Source organism: Gopherus flavomarginatus, chromosome 5 (assembly GCF_025201925.1).
Source record: "Gopherus flavomarginatus isolate rGopFla2 chromosome 5, rGopFla2.mat.asm, whole genome shotgun sequence".
In the NCBI taxonomy this organism is placed as follows: Eukaryota; Metazoa; Chordata; order Testudines; family Testudinidae; genus Gopherus; species Gopherus flavomarginatus.
Genome location: NC_066621.1, coordinates 122,417,812 through 122,433,211, shown reverse-complemented (window position 1 = coordinate 122,433,211; position 15,400 = coordinate 122,417,812). Strand labels below are relative to the sequence as shown.

The 15,400-nt window shown below is 47.3% G+C and overlaps 1 protein-coding gene across 3 annotated transcripts in view; it reads left to right on the top strand.

Annotated features, from left to right (window-relative positions):
* STON2 (stonin 2) overlaps positions 1-15,400 on the top strand; it is a 111,081-nt gene that overhangs the window by 18,777 nt on the left and 76,904 nt on the right. For all 3 annotated transcript variants that reach the window (XR_007774431.1, XR_007774430.1, XM_050953231.1), the window contains exons 2-3: positions 3,813-4,024; positions 7,583-7,846. Coding sequence is in view for 1 of the 3 variants with exons in the window: in XM_050953231.1 (XP_050809188.1) it covers positions 3,937-4,024; positions 7,583-7,846 (352 nt within the window). In the remaining 2 variants the exon portion in view is untranslated. The remainder of the gene's footprint in view (positions 1-3,812; positions 4,025-7,582; positions 7,847-15,400) is intronic.

The following is a 15,400-nucleotide window of genomic DNA, read 5'->3' as shown; positions in this document are numbered from 1 at the left end:
TTTCAAGAATGCCACAAGAGGCTCATTCAATAACAGAACCCCCTGAAGCATTTCCACTAATTCCCTAACTATATGTAGGGAATTGCCTAGGGAACTAGTTTTGCTAAAAGTTGTGTCTCCATCTCCTTTTACTAGGGCTGTATGAAATAGCTGCCTTGCTTTAATCAGAGTCCACTGTGGGACAGCTAGGATCCATTTGCTCCTCTACCACTCCTAGATAGACATAGTTCCTTTCCAGAGAAATATCTGTAGAAGAGCTCTGGAGTGGGGGAGGAAAGTGTGAAGACTTCCTTGAACAATGTCTCCATCATTTCAGGGGTAGAAGTGTTTGCCCTCTTGAGAAATGGGTGATGATTCTTCCCCCAAACCAAATGGATTCCCAACATACATGCACAGGCTCTGTCCTGGGACCCACAGCACCTCCCTGCTAGCTCAATGCATGGCTCCATTGGAACCAAACTACTTAGGGTCTCATCTACACATGGCTGTTCTTTTTACAGGAGGCTTCTCCATGTGGAAGGATGGTGGTAAAGGTAATGCTGTGTTGTCTTTTCAAAGTAATCAGCACAAATATAATCATCCTCCCATAATCCACAGTTCAAAGCTATGGGTGTTGATCAAAGGAAGCAAGTGTTTTGTTCAGCAGGCTATATTGTCTGAAGCAGCCTTTAAATTTCTGGAAGAGTCTAAAATTCAGTCTTTGCATCTTTTTCTCCCCACCACAGACAAGACACTCTCACATCCCCCAGATCACCTCCAAACCAGAGATTGAATTGACTGTAACATCTGGGGGTTGATTTTCAAATAGTTGAATCTTATTTTTCCCAGAGAAGTCAATGGCATTAGTTAGAATAACAAAGCAGCAGTCTCTGCATCATTTACCAAACAAACTAGGAACTGTGCAGAAAGTCCCAATAGCAGCAGAGCCTTATAACTGGAACATGTGCCAGTGATGCATTTCAAGGCCTCTCAGTACGCTGTAAAGATTCCTTCCCAGAAATTTCTAGTTTCTTGCCATCTGTTTTAAGATGCAATAGGTGCTCTATAGCTTTCCAAATGCAGAGCCCCTGACTCAACAATTCAGGGGACCACTCTGCTTTGTCTCTCTTTCTTAGGAATTTCTTGTGACCACCACCACCGCAGACCTTGAGTACAGATCATCTTCTGGTTCCAGATTTGAGAATCATTTGAGGGGCTCTGTGGCAGTGCAGTAATGGGGAACTTCAGAAAAAACTTAGGAAGAAAAAGTCAAGCCTCCAACATAGCATTTTAAAACTGCAACTTTCTTCAGTTCTCCTTTGGGGGGTGGGGTGGGGTGGGGTCGGGGTGGACAGCAGGGAGGGACTGCTGAGAAAATCCATGGTAAACTGATCTTCCTGCCTCCTTCCAGAGGTCTTCCATGGACTCTTGAAAAATGTGTTCTTGTGGTTTCCGAGTATGTTAAGAGCCAGATAAATTGTTTTGTTTGCTCATTTCCTGTCATTTCAGGGTTCCTTGAGGACTTTCTCAGTGAGAATAGGGAGAGGTCAGTGTTCTGTTATTTAGAAAGACTCCAATTACAGATATTTAAACGAGCCAAAAGCAAACAGCTTAACAGGTCAGATGGGGAAAGCAAAATATCAGTCATCCTCTCCCTCTCTCTCTCCGAGGGAAACCAGAGCCCCTGTGACCCTAAACATCTGATTTCCCCCCACCACACACATCACCAGTTTACCCTCTTTGTTTAGTGCTGTCCGTGGTTTTCTCATAAGAGAGCCCATTGTGGGTTGGTGGGAAGAGGGGGCAAGAGGTGTCTGCCCTCACTACGGGAATGCAGAGACCCTGCCACTGGTGGGGTGGGAAGGGGAGAATAGATCTGAGCTCAGTTGCAGCTGTTTCCATGTCAGGAGAGAAGGAGCTGAATAAGGAAAAAGAGGGTGTGGGTGTTCAGCTGAAAGGGGAGCAGCTTTGCTTACATAAGAGCATACTGAAAGGCTCTGGATGTAGAAGCTATAGTTACAAATGAAGACTTGGTGTAGGAAGCCTCACTCCTTTTATGGGAAGCCTTGTATTTTGTGTTAGACTTTTGTTGTAGAGGCCTATTTTCAGTCTACAGCAGGTAGGCAATAAGCTTGGGCCTGTCAATTCCCACCATGACCAGGGACTGGGTTGACCATTCTGTAACTGAGAGGTTGAGCTTCGGAGTTTTCAGCTCTTCCATACAGGCCTTATTTGCTGCCCTTGTAGAACTGAACTGGATAAAAATGGAATTAGTGTATTATTATTATTGTTATTTATTTGTATTATTGTAGCATGTAGAAACCTACTGTGCTACACACTATACAAACCCAGAACAAAAGTTAGATCTAGCGCGCTGGTTCTCAACCTTGTTGGGCTCAGGACCCATTTGTAAACCTTGATAACCTGTCATGACCCAGTAAGTAGCTATAGGGCAAAAAACATCTGTCTTACTAGATATTTCTTACCCATAATATAGACACATTAATGTAATAAGCACTAAATAAGTGCACCCTGCAGACCATCTTGGCAGCTCCTGTCCTCCAGGGCTTGCTGGGCTCAGCTCCCTCTTCCAGGCATGGGGTTTCAGCACCAGTCAGATCTGGCCCTGCCACTCCTCTGTCATGATGATGGGTGGACAAGCTAGGCCAAATTTGAGTGAGTGGCCTTACAAGCCTGGTACATGGGGACCCTCCTCTTCCACAGACTTTGTATGTGACCTTGGGCAAGTCACCTCGCCTCTCTGTGCCTAAGTTCCTCATCTGTAAAATGAGCATAGTACCCTACCTAACAGGGGAATTGTGAGGTGCTCAGATACTTTGGTGATGGAGGTCATATAAATACCCAAGATAGACAGAATTTTAAAAACCCATTTAAAATTCATTGTTACTGAGTTCTGCCTCTTCTCAAACACGAGGAATGCTATGTGACCTCTTTCTGTGATACTAGAGGTGTAGGATATTTAAGATATGGATACATTGCAAATATTATAGCAGAATTGAAAAACATATACAGGAGGTACAATGAATAATGGCTGCCTTTGTTTCAGTGCAATATGGTGGAGATGGGGAATGTTTAGATCTGTGCCTTGGGCCCATAGTATTTTGTCGTAGAAATTCTTCATAATATTCCTTCCATTTTCCCCCCACCCCCATCAGTGGCACTATTTTGCATGGCACAGTGAGGGTAAATTATATTATCTTGAGCAGGCAAAAAAATATAGTCTATCTTATTTGACTTTAAGCAAGAGTTATCCATATTCAATCAGTTCAGAAGCCCAGCTAAATTCATGCTTATTCATACTTCCACAGGGCTTAGATGCCACAGGAACAGGAGCTTCATAAAAACCAAAGACAGGCAAGGAGTGAATTCACACACCTCTGGAAAACAGAGATAATGCACAGGAGTGATGTGACACTTTAAGCCCTATGGAAGAAAATGCTATCCACGTTGAGGGTTCCATTCCACTTGCTGCATGAGGCTGTTTTAAGACTAAAACCTTTTAAAAAATAAAATCACACACAGTGCTCTTTAGAGACCCCATGCTACTTTTTTTTTATTATTATTTATTTTTTTAAGTGTAAGGATTTGTCTCAATGCCTTTGGCCAAACTTATTCCTCCTCCACATACAGAAAAGGTAGTGTTCTGACCCTCAGAGGTGACTGTATTTTGGTGGAACTGTGTATGTAGTTTGTGAAATGTGTTAGTAACCTTTATTATTAAAATGCTGGGGATAATTTTTTCAGTTAATTTCTTTAGGTTTTTTTGTTTAACTTTGAGAGACCTAATTACACTCTCTCTTGACTCTTAATAGAATTTCTAATGTCAAAGGAAAAAGCCAAGAAGCGCCAAGGAGGTGCTGCTCTCCATTGATTGGCATTGACCATTCTGGTCCTTTCCCACAAGCACTGGGTGAAGATGAGCATCCTGTCCCAAGCATGACGTCATTGGCAAATGTCATTGCTTCCCACCAGTCGGAGTGGGTCTCCTTCAATGATGAGCTGCTCGTGCCAGTTACTTCACAGGGTAAGTTCCCTCAGATTCCTTTAGAGCCCTTTAAGACTTTTTAAAATAAACTGGCCCATCTACTGACACAGATTTGGTCTCATGAGATCTGCCTTCCAAGTGGGAACAGAGGAGGCTGAGTTACTTCCTACTTCTCCTGCATGATGGAGAGTTCTGGGTAAAAATATCAAATGTTATGTATCAAGAGAGATGTTTTATAAATGCCATTTCATTGGGCCTAGTTCTGCCTCAGTTACGCAGTTCCCACTGACCACATGGGATGTTTCCCCTATTATAACTAAGGGCAAAGCTAGGCCTGGTGTGAGATTAAAAGCGGGTGAAGGTTGTTCACCTATAGTTAGTGACAAGCTCAGCAGAGACTGCTACAGGGCTTTCTAAGAAATAATAAACTAATGGCAGCTGCACTAAATCTCTCTATCCCACTCCTGGTGATTCTCCTCTTAGCATGAACCCTTAGGTCCAAGAGCAAAAACTAAAGTTGCCTTTCATCATTAGAAACCCGTCAGTACAAGCTGCATATAATTCCTTTTCTGCAAAAATGGGTCCCCAAGTGCTTGAGTTCCTATAGCTCAGGGGTAGGCAACCTATTGGCACGCGTGCCAAAGGCAGCACATGAACTGATTTTCAGTGGCACTGCCCGGGTCCTGGCCACCAGTCCTGGGAGCTCTTCATTTTAATTTAATTTTAAATGAAGCTTCTTAAACATTTTAAAAACCTTATTTACTTTACACACAACAATAGTTTAATTATATATTATAGACTTATAGAAAGAGACTACCTAAAAATGTTAATGTATTACTGGCACGCAAAACCTTAAATCAGAGTGAATAAATGAAGACTCGACACACCACTTCTGAAAGGTTGCCGATCCCTGCTATAGCTAATACAGCGAACATTTTTGATTTTTCTATGCTTATGCTGTTATTTATAAAGGGTTATTTCAGAGGAGACAATCAGCTTTTCAGGTGAGTCTGGATGTCAGCTGGAGTGAGATAGAAAAGCTGCTCTGATGGCAGGAGCTTTGTTTCTTTCAAGGCCTCTGTTAGTGGGTGACCAACAAAAGGTCACTATGCTGTGAAACCTGTATATGCTGTGTCCCCTCATTCATGCACACACCAACCCTGTCTAGCGCAGGAAAATAAAGTAGTTGTAGTGGTGGCTCCTTCCACTCTGGCTCAGTGGGAGGCCACTCCGCCTCACTGCATCATGGGGCTCCGCCCCAGTCAGGGAATTAACAGCAGAGTAAGTATTCTAAGACTCAGAGGGGTAGCCGTGTTAGTCTGGATCTGTAAAAGCAGCAAAGAATCCTGTGGCACCTTATAGACTAACAGACGTTTTGGAGCATGAGCTTTCGTGGGTGAATACCCACTTCTTCAGATGCATGTGGTGGAAATTTCCAGGGGCAGTATATATATGCTAGCAAGCAAGCTAGAGATAACGAGGTCAGTTCAATCAGGGAGGATGAGGCCCTGTTCTAGCAGTTGAGGTGTGAAAACCAAGAGAGGAGAAACTGGTTCTGTAGTTGGCAAGCCGTTCACAGTCTTTGTTCAATCCTGAGCTGATGGTGTCAAATTTGCAGATGAACTGAAGCTCAGCAGTTTCTCTTTGAAGTCTGGTCCTGAAGTTTTTTTGCTGCAGGATGGCCACCTTAAGGTCTGCAATAGTGTGGCCAGGGAGGTCGAAGTGCTCCCCTACAAGTTTTTATATATTGCCATTCCTAACGTCTGATTTGTGTCCATTTATCCTTTTCCGTAGAGACTGTCCAGTTTGGCCAATGTACATAGCAGAGGGGCATTGCTGGCATATGATGGCATATATTACATTGGTGGATGTGCAGGTGAATGAACCAGTGATGGTGTGGCTGATCTGGTTAGGTCCTGTGATGGTGTCGCTGGTGTAGATATGTGGGCAGAGTTGGCATCGAGGTTTGTTGCATGGATTGGTTCCTGAGCTAGAGTTACTATGGTGCGGTGTGCAGTTACTGGTGAGAATATGTTTCAGGTTGGCAGGTTGCCTGTGGGCGACGACTGGCCTGTCACCCAAGCCCTTCAGCTGTGTACATTGGCCAAACTGGACAGTCGCTACGGAAAAGGATAAATGGACACAAATCAGACATTAGGAATGGCAATATACAAAAACCTGTAGGGGAGCACTTCAACCTCCCTGGCCACACTATTGCAGACCTTAAGGTGGCCATCCTGCAGCAAAAAAACTTCAGGACCAGACTTCAAAGAGAAACTGCTGAGCTTCAGTTCATCTGCAAATTTGACACCATCAGCTCAGGATTGAACAAAGACTGTGAATGGCTTGCCAACTACAGAACCAGTTTCTCCTCTCTTGGTTTTCACACCTCAACTGCTAGAACAGGGCCTCATCCTCCCTGATTGAACTGACCTCGTTATCTCTAGCTTGCTTGCTAGCATATATATACTGCCCCTGGAAATTTCCACCACATGCATCTGAAGAAGTGGGTATTCACCCACGAAAGCTCATACTCCAAATCGTCTGTTAGTCTATAAGGTGCCACAGGATTCTTTGCTGCTTATTCTAAGGCTCTAGCCCTTAGGTGGAACATAGCAAACGAGCTGTCTGGAAGGTCTGGCTCTTAGGAAGGGGCACTAGCAGTCTAGGGCCTCAGGCAGGGCAGAGCACCAAACAGTTTAGGGCTCAGGCAGGGGTGAGCACCATACAGTCTAGGGCTCAGGCAGGGGTGCTTTTCTGGCCTTGGAGGTGGGGCACAGAAATAGGCATCCATTGCCTGACCTCTTGGGTCAGACAGACAAACGCAGGCCACTTGTTCTAAGTGAGGAGGCTGCCACCCCAGGGGTGAGGTGCAGGGGGTAGGAGGACACGGGCCCACCTGACTTCACCACATCCCAGCCCAGGGCCCTAACAATGGCGAGGCATCCCACCACTGGGTCAGTGGAGAATTCAGCTGCAGCATGCTGACCACGTTTACGTAGCCATACAGCCGGACTGGAGTCTGCTATCTCTGGGCCACTTCCTACCTTCCCCTTAGGGTGTACCTACATCCAGAGGTGTCCTCCATCTCCTCTGGGTAGGTATCCAGCGGCAGCCCCCACCACTCCTCAGGGTCCAGGTTAGTCGTCAGCAGCAGCAGCTCTGGCCAGTCTTCAGCACAGTAAGGGTTCTCCTCAGGGTCTAACTCTGGGAGCAGGCAGGAGGCGTCTGTCTCCTCCAGCTGCTTTCTCCCAACTGAGCTACAGGGTTCAGGCTTTATATTTCCTCTCCCATCCTTTGACTTCTGGTAGGTGGGGAAAGCCCACCCTGGCTCTGCTCACCCAGGTTTAGCATTTGGCTCCTCCCCCTCGGGTTCAGTGGGAGGCCACTCCACCTCATCACAGAAGTGTTTAAAAAATGTATTTAGCTAATTTGTTGTTAAATCATGGTTGACCCGAACAGGGAATCTAAAGGCAACCACAACCAGCCAACATCTTCTCCCTTCCCAGCCACCCATCCCGTCCCACCCCCTGTAAGATTCCATACTCCAGTGCAGAATTGGCACTGACATTTCTGTATGTTTTGTCTCAACTTTAGGTGGCACTGAAGAGCCTCTGGAAAAGTGTTTTTCCTCCTCCGATACTTCCTCAGAAGACAACCGTAATGTGGATGGAGAGTTTCAGGACCTCTCACACACTGAGCTGAGTGATGACGTGGACAAGCCCGTGGTGAACTCTGCATCAGTGTCTCTGCTTGGGAACCATGTGTGTCCCAAACCTGATCTATCTTCATCCATCAGTAACTGGGTTCAATTTGAAGATGTGCCATGGACCAGCACTTTACCAGCTCACATACAAACAGGTAGGGGAGCTTCATGCAAAGGTCTGTTACAATAATACAGCAGGCGGCAGCAAGGATCTGCACAAATAACAGATTTTCTTTTTACCCTTCTCTCAGCTCTCTTTAGCTGAAACTGTGCAAGTCATAGCTGAGATTAAACCAGAGGTGGGCAAACTATGTATGGCTCGTGGACCACATCCATCCTGCCCAGCCTTTGAGCTCCCGGCTGGGGAGGCTAGCCCTCAGCCCCTCCCCTGCTGCCCCTTCTCTGGGCAGCATGTCGGCCAGACATGCTGCTCTGATCGGCATGGTAAGGAGGCCAGGGGGTTGGACAAGGGGCAGGGAGTCCTATGGGATGGGGAGCAGGGGGCAGTTCGATGGAGCAGAGATTCAGGGGGGGCAGTCAGGGGAGGGGGATGGGGGGAGGTTGGTTGGATAGGCGGAGTCCCGAGGGGGCTGTCAGGGGCAGGGGTGTGGATAGGGGTCAGGGCAGTCAGGGGACAGGGAGCGGGGGGGTTTGGATAGGGGGTAGGGTCCCAAGGGGCAGTTGGGGTGGCAGGTCCCAGGAGGGGGTGGTTAGGAGACAAGGAGCAGGGGGATTGGATGGGTCGGAGGTTCTGAGGGGGGCAGTCAGGGGGTGAGAAGTGAGAGGGGTTGGATGGGGGCCAGGCACAACCTTCCCTACCCGGCCCTCCATACAGTTTGCCCACCCCTGGATTAAACACAGTGGATACTAGCCCAGTTTAAAACAGGGACACTCATCTGTGCCGCTCCCCTCTGTATCAACTACATTCTCTGTGTGATAACACCTCTGAGAGAGAAACAGGTCATTCAAGACATGATAGGTCAAGTCTGAGCTAAGGTAGCCAATGGGTTTATCAACAGCAGCATAGAAGATGAAGGGGGAAATGAGTGAAGGGTGAAAGGGTAAATTGAGTTTCCTTGAGCCACGTAATCTTTGGCTTCTCTGTTGAGACATCTAACAAGGTGGTTGGGGTAGGGGTGGGGTCAGGGAAGGGAAGATGGAGGACAATGACAGTGGTGGTTTTAGTAATAAAGATGCCTGTCCACTGGAAAATGGAATCAGACTGTACCAACTCATGTACAGTAGGCCAGCAATCAGGTTTTAAATTCTGGGCTACATTCATACTGGTGACCTAGATGTCCACCCTTTTCTTCATGATGGCGCTGCTGCTTTTGTTGTTTTCCCTGATGCATCATCCCAATCACTGAATTGTTTCTGCCAATTGTTCCTTTCCTAGTCAGTGTTGGGGGAGAGGGCAGCTCATGTAGGTCACTACACTCTGTTATGGACCAGTTAGCTGTCTGGAATCTGATGAGAAGGGGCCATAAATGGCCACTTGTTCTAATGCTGGTTCAGAAAAATCAAAGGCTTGTCCATCCCGGTACTGCTCCAAGATCCAAGACTTGGGTGTGACATTTTCTCTCATCACTTGCCTCAAACTGTTCTACTGAGCCAATTAGACTGGAGAGTTCAGTCCCATGGAGTGTGGGGAGGCAGCAGAGAACAGGTCCACAAATGAAGCATATGTGTCACAGAGAGTTCGGTGAATAGTGGATGGAGCTTTCCTATCTTTCAAGAAGGGACGGATAACCCTGTGGCATGCCCCAAATCAGGGCTGTGAGAGTGGGGGAGATGAGCCCTCTGGAGAATTAGGACAAGTTTCCACCATAGAGATCTGTCAGCATAATTCAGCTTGTACTTCACACCACATGACACTGGGGCATGAGCAGCAAACACGCTATCATTTCAGACTGTCCCATCACTCAGTGACCCCATGTGATTCAAGCTTGGCAGCACTGTGTCACCCATGTGCCCTCCACCTCACCATATCCCCACCTGACTCTACTGCTTCCCCTCTATAAGGTGCATTATCCCTACCTCTTCTGCAAGGGGAAATCGCCAGAGTTACTCTGGAAGCCAGCATCACACTTGGCAGAGGAGTAACAAACAGCTTTGTCCGGCACTAAGATGCCATTCCCGCAAACACCATATTCTGTCTTCCCCCTTCCCAAGGTGGGGAGAGACACATCATCTGCTTTCTGCCGTTCCCTGGATGTGAGCACATTCTGCTCTTTTCCCCCTCCCCCTCTCCCCAGTTTGCAGGCAGGACTGATTGGCAAAGGTGCCTACTTTTGGGCAACTGAGCTTTAATGTGATTTTTAGTCCCTTGTAGAGGTGACTTCCCTGTTGCACCTTCTTCTAGATCCCTGCCCAGATCTCCCTGAGTGGAGCTGGGGTCCATGTGGGAATCTGGCTACTCCTGTTGCCGTGTGCATAAAGCGAGATCTGCAAAGGATATCTCTGCCACACAGCATGGGACTGTGTCCATGGTTCAGTAGTTCATACCATGGCACGCGGTGTTTCTGTACAACTCCACCATTCTCTCCACATCAAGTACTCATGTGCCAAGTGTTGAATCAGTGTAGTATGAAAGGCATAGAAAGGCTTGGTTGTGTTGGCATAGGCTTTCCTGAGGGAGAGGGAACTGCTGGGCATGACTGTTATGGCACGGTTTTAGAACTGGTTTTAAAGAGGGCTTGGCCTCCTCAGCAATGGAGATATGATCCTGTGTCAATTCTAATCCAGGAGCTCTGGGCATGGAGCAGATTTCAGTTGTGTTTGCAGTCCAGCAACATGGAAAGTAGAAGTAAATGATATGCCAGTTCTTGGCAGAACTCTAAGACAAGTTAGTTTCCATCAGTGCTCACTGCTATCTTCCTAGTGCTGCACTTAATGTCTGAGGAAGCACCAAAGTAGACGAAATAAAGCACGACTCTGAGATAATAGGTGTTTCATTTTTGTCATAGGTTCTCATTGATTTCTTTTAAAGTCTGCATCTAAAGACTCTACACCGGCTAAGAATCTAGCTTAATTCATCATAGCTACACTGACTTCTAGCCTTCTGAATATATAAAATCTTCACATCAAATGACACAGTCCTCTGAAGGGGGGAGGACCTATACAAGGTATAAAGTTGTGTGGCTGTTCTAGCCCATGTGGCCTATTGCTCCCTGCCCCACTTTCCAAGTATAGACTAACAGAAGTATTGGAGCATGCATCTGACAAAGTGGGTATTCACCCACAAAAGCTTATGCTCCAATACTTCTGTTAGTCTCTAAGATGCCAGAGCACTCTTTGTCACTTTTTACAGATCCAGACTCACACGGCTACCCCTCTGATACTTTCCAAGTATGTATTTTTGGTAGCGGCGCCTCCTGTCTGCTTCTCTTTAAATAATCAGAAGAGGAAGGAAGAGACTTATTCAGTCAAGTAGGGCTTGGCTACACGGCATGGTACAGTCCATTTGAGGAGTATGAAATGTAGAGCAGTCTAATGTGATTCACTGTAACTGCCTATGTAGACCCTGCTGGTGCAAACTAGAAGATACCTAGTTCATGTTAACATAGTCCTGTTTCAAACTAGATTGTCGGGCTCAACGAGTAGTGATCAACGTCTCGATGTCTAGTTGGCAGCCAGTATCAAGCGGAGTGCCCCAGGGGTCGGTCTTGGAGCCAGTTTTGTTCAACATCTTTATCAATGATCTGGAGGATGGAATGAATTGCACCCTCAGCAAGTTCACAGATGACACTAAGCTGGGGGGAGAGATAGATATGCTGGAGGGTAGGGATAGGGTCCTGAGTGACCTAGACAAATTGGAGGATTGGGACAAAAGAAAGCTGATGAGGTTCAACAAGGACAAGTGCAGAGTTCTGCACTTAGGATGGAAGAATCCCATGCACTGCTACAGACTGAGGACTGACTGGCTAAGCAGTGGTTCTGCAGAAAAGGACCTGGAGATTACAGTGGATAAGAAGCTGGATATGAGTCAGCAGTGTGCCCTCGTTGCCAAGAAGGCCAATGGCATATTGGGCTGTATTAGTAGGAGCATTGCCAGCAGATCGAGGGAAGTGATTATTCTCTTCTATTCCGCACTGGAGAGACCACACCTGGAGTATTGCATCCGGTTTTGGTCACCCCACTGCAGAAGGGATGTGTACAAATTGGAGAGAGTTCAGTGGAGGGTAGTGAAAATGATTAGGGGGCTAGGGCATGTGACTTATGAGGAGAAGCTGAGGGAACTGGGGTTATTTGGTCTGCAGAAGAGAAGAGTGAGGAGGGATTTGATAGCAGCCTTCAACTACCTGAACAGGGATCCAAAGATGATAGAGCTAGGCTGTTCTCAGAGGTGACAGATGACAGAATAGGAAGCAATAGTCTCAAGTTGCAGTGGGGAAGGTCAAGGTTGGGAAACACTGTTTCACTAGAAGGGTGGTGAAGCACTGGAATGAGTTACCTAGGGAGGTGGTGGAATCTCCATCCTTAGAGGTTTTTAAGGCCCAGTTTGACAAAGCCTTGTCTGGGATGATTCAGTTGGTGTTGGTCCTGCTTTAAGCAGGGGATTGGACTAGATGACCTCCTGAGGTCTCTTTCAACCCTAATATTCTATGATTCTAACACAAACTAGGTACCTTTTAGTACGCGCTAGCAGGGTCTCCATGGGCAGTCAAAATGCAGTAGCTTAAGAGTGTTCTACACATCACACCCCTCTAGAGTGCTTTGCCGTGCCGTGAGGACAAACCCTTATCCTCCCCTTGGTTACAGGGTTCACAAAATCCTCCTTGATGTACAGTGTATAATCACCTCACTTCTAGGTTGCATTTCTGAATCATGAAGGGAGCTCATGCCCTCTCTCTAACGAAAGGTTCAGCCCTGAGGCTTTTTACTACTCCAACCTGACACTGTCCCTGCTTTGCTTTCCACGTTCCCCCAGCTCTGTCCATCTTTGTGCTCACCCCTAGACTTTCTTTCTGGACTCTCTACTCCGGGTGCCCTGAGCTAGGAGAAGCAGTGAAGCTCCTGGTCTGTCCCTGAAGGTCTTTTACAGCACTGTCCCTCTTCCTAGTGTACACTGCAGCCAAGCCTACAGCACCCATCAAGGCTGGGAATTCTGAGAGGTGAAGCTCTACTGTTTTGAGCTGAAGCTGGTAACTGGCTGGGTTGGGCCTTTACAGGGCCAGCACAACCTGTTAGAGGTGCACGAGCTATTTGGCTTTTTACAGGAAAAGGTAGTTAGAAGGGAAAAGAGAATCTGCTACTCATAGTTCTCTCTATCTCTTCGCATGTTTCCATTTGTTGGGCTGCAATGAGTGCTCTGGTAAAGAGAAAGGGGCTTTGAAATGTTGCTGGGCCCTGGTGTTTCCCATCTTCTCCATGCAGTCCAGTGCTGCATTGACAAAATGGCAGAGAATGCAGATGGGCAACTAAGTAAATTAAAAACATTTTGAGCAATTGGCAAGATCTCAACCTTTCTCCTCTTCAGGGCACCTGTCCTTCAGCAGGGCACCTGTGCACAGCCTCGGACCCCTGCTCAACTAATTGCTGCTCCTGGAGTCAGCCTTTAATCTTGGTTGATCAGGAGACTGCACCTTTTCCTCCAGTGTATGAACCTAGCCTAAGTGAGCTGTGCTTTTGTCACCTCCATGCTTAATTGTTGCAATGTACCCTAACTTGCTTTGACTATGATGGCCATTCAGAAACTGCAGTTGGTCCATCAGTCCACAGCCCACCTCCAAAGGGGAGCTAACCAAAGGGAGCACCATTGCCCTTCTGCTTCTATTCATCATCCACTTCAAGGCAGTGGTTCCGCTATTTAGAACCTTTAAACATGGGCTACACCCAGTCTCCCCCGCCCCCGTATCTTACCATAGGCAGCAGGGACACTGCAGGAGGCAGTCTCTGAAGTGTAGCTTTTGGGATGGGGATGGGGGAGACAGTAGGACATTTCTTGGGAGATAACCTGGTGGGCTATCTTTTAACTCCAGTCATGCCACTGGGGGCTCATGTGCAAGTCACATCTTTTTATATAGATTCAGCCCCAATAAAAGAGTGGTAGGCTGGCCGGTGACTTTCCAGGGTGACTACCATCCAGTGATGCCTTAGTTGGAATGGCAATTACAGGCAGAATGGAAAGGCAAGATCCTAATGCAGGTAGAGTTTGCTGTAACTCTTAGCTGTGTATACGGTGCCTTCAGTAGATTCTATGGTGATGGCCTTATTAGTTTCCTGTAATTAGTGGCCCAGATAAGAACAATAGTGAGTGGCTGGTTACAGCTTGGGAGAGTATCAGAAACTTCCCTGACTTAACTAAAATATAAGTAGCAGGCGGCGTGAGAAGACTGTTCGAAATCTCTTTCCTGTGTAACCAGCTGCGTGGAGCAGTGTTATGCAGGCTCAGCACCCTGACCATGTTTTTTTTCGGCGCTGTGACACTGTTACAAAATATTCCATCTTCTTTTTTTCTGCACTTGAGCAGCTGCATGGCTGATTGGCTGAGAATGTGTTTTGAGAACTGCTTGCAAAATGCATTTTAAGAACCTTTGGAGCGAGGGCAGCACAGGCCACAGGAAAGGGAAATGCTATATCAGTCACAGATTTTTGCAGTGGTACAATATTATTTTTTATTTGTTTAGCTCTGACAATGTGCTTGGCCCTGTTCAGTCCACCCAGAGAGAGAGTCCCTGTTAGGGTGACCAGACGTCCCAATTTTATCGGGACTGTCCTGATATTTACTTGTTTTGTCCAGCGTCTCGACTGATGTTCGGTCAGGATGCGAATTATCCCGATGTTTTGTCCTCCGGTGCGCAGGTGGAGGGGACTCGTGCCCGCCTGCCCCAACTCCACCCTGGCCTTGCCCCGACTCCACCCCTCCCTCCCTCCAATGGATCCCTCCCCAAATCCCTGCCCTGGCCCCGCCCCCAGCCCCGTCCCCTCACTGCCCTATTGGATCCCTCCCCAAATCCCCGCCCTGGCCCTGCCTCTTCCCCAAGCACACTGCATTCCTCCTTCTCACCACTCTCTCCCAGGCTTTCGCTAATCAGCTGTATGGTGGCGCAAGTGCTGGGGAGAGAAGCAGGGGAGGTGGAGCCAGAGCGAAGGTGAGCTGGTGCGGGTGGGTGGGGTATGGAGCTGCCGGTGGGTGCTCAGCCACCACCAATTTTTCCTATGCTCCAGCGACTCTTGGGTTATTTTGTGGTGTGTGGGGGGGAGGTTGCTTTTGTTTTTTCCTCCACCACCGGCTCTTGGGTGTTTGGGGTTTTTTTTGTTTTTGTTGCTCCACCGGCACACGTGCCCTCCCTCCCCTGCCCCCACGTCCCGATATTTCACATCTCTCATCTAGTCACCCTGTCCCGAGGTGCTTGCAGTCTAAAACACTGGCACTTGAAGAATAGTATTAAATTCACATTTTATGGCTGTCCTGGAAGAAGATTTGTAAAAAGGATTCAAAATAAATTATGATGGAGGCTTAACATGGTGGGAAGGCATCCAGTGCACAGGTCTGAGGATGGGAAAATGCACTGGAGTGGGAGAAAGAAATGGCCATAGAGATGGACATTATTGTTGGTGCAGAAGACGTTCAGGGGAGTCAAAGAGCGGAGGCTCCATGGTACAGACAGAGCAGAGTCATTAAGGGTGTTGAAAGCAGGAATGAGAAGTTTAAGTGTGAGGTGAGGAAATGGAAACCGGAAAAGAAAGATGCACATAATGTGAGC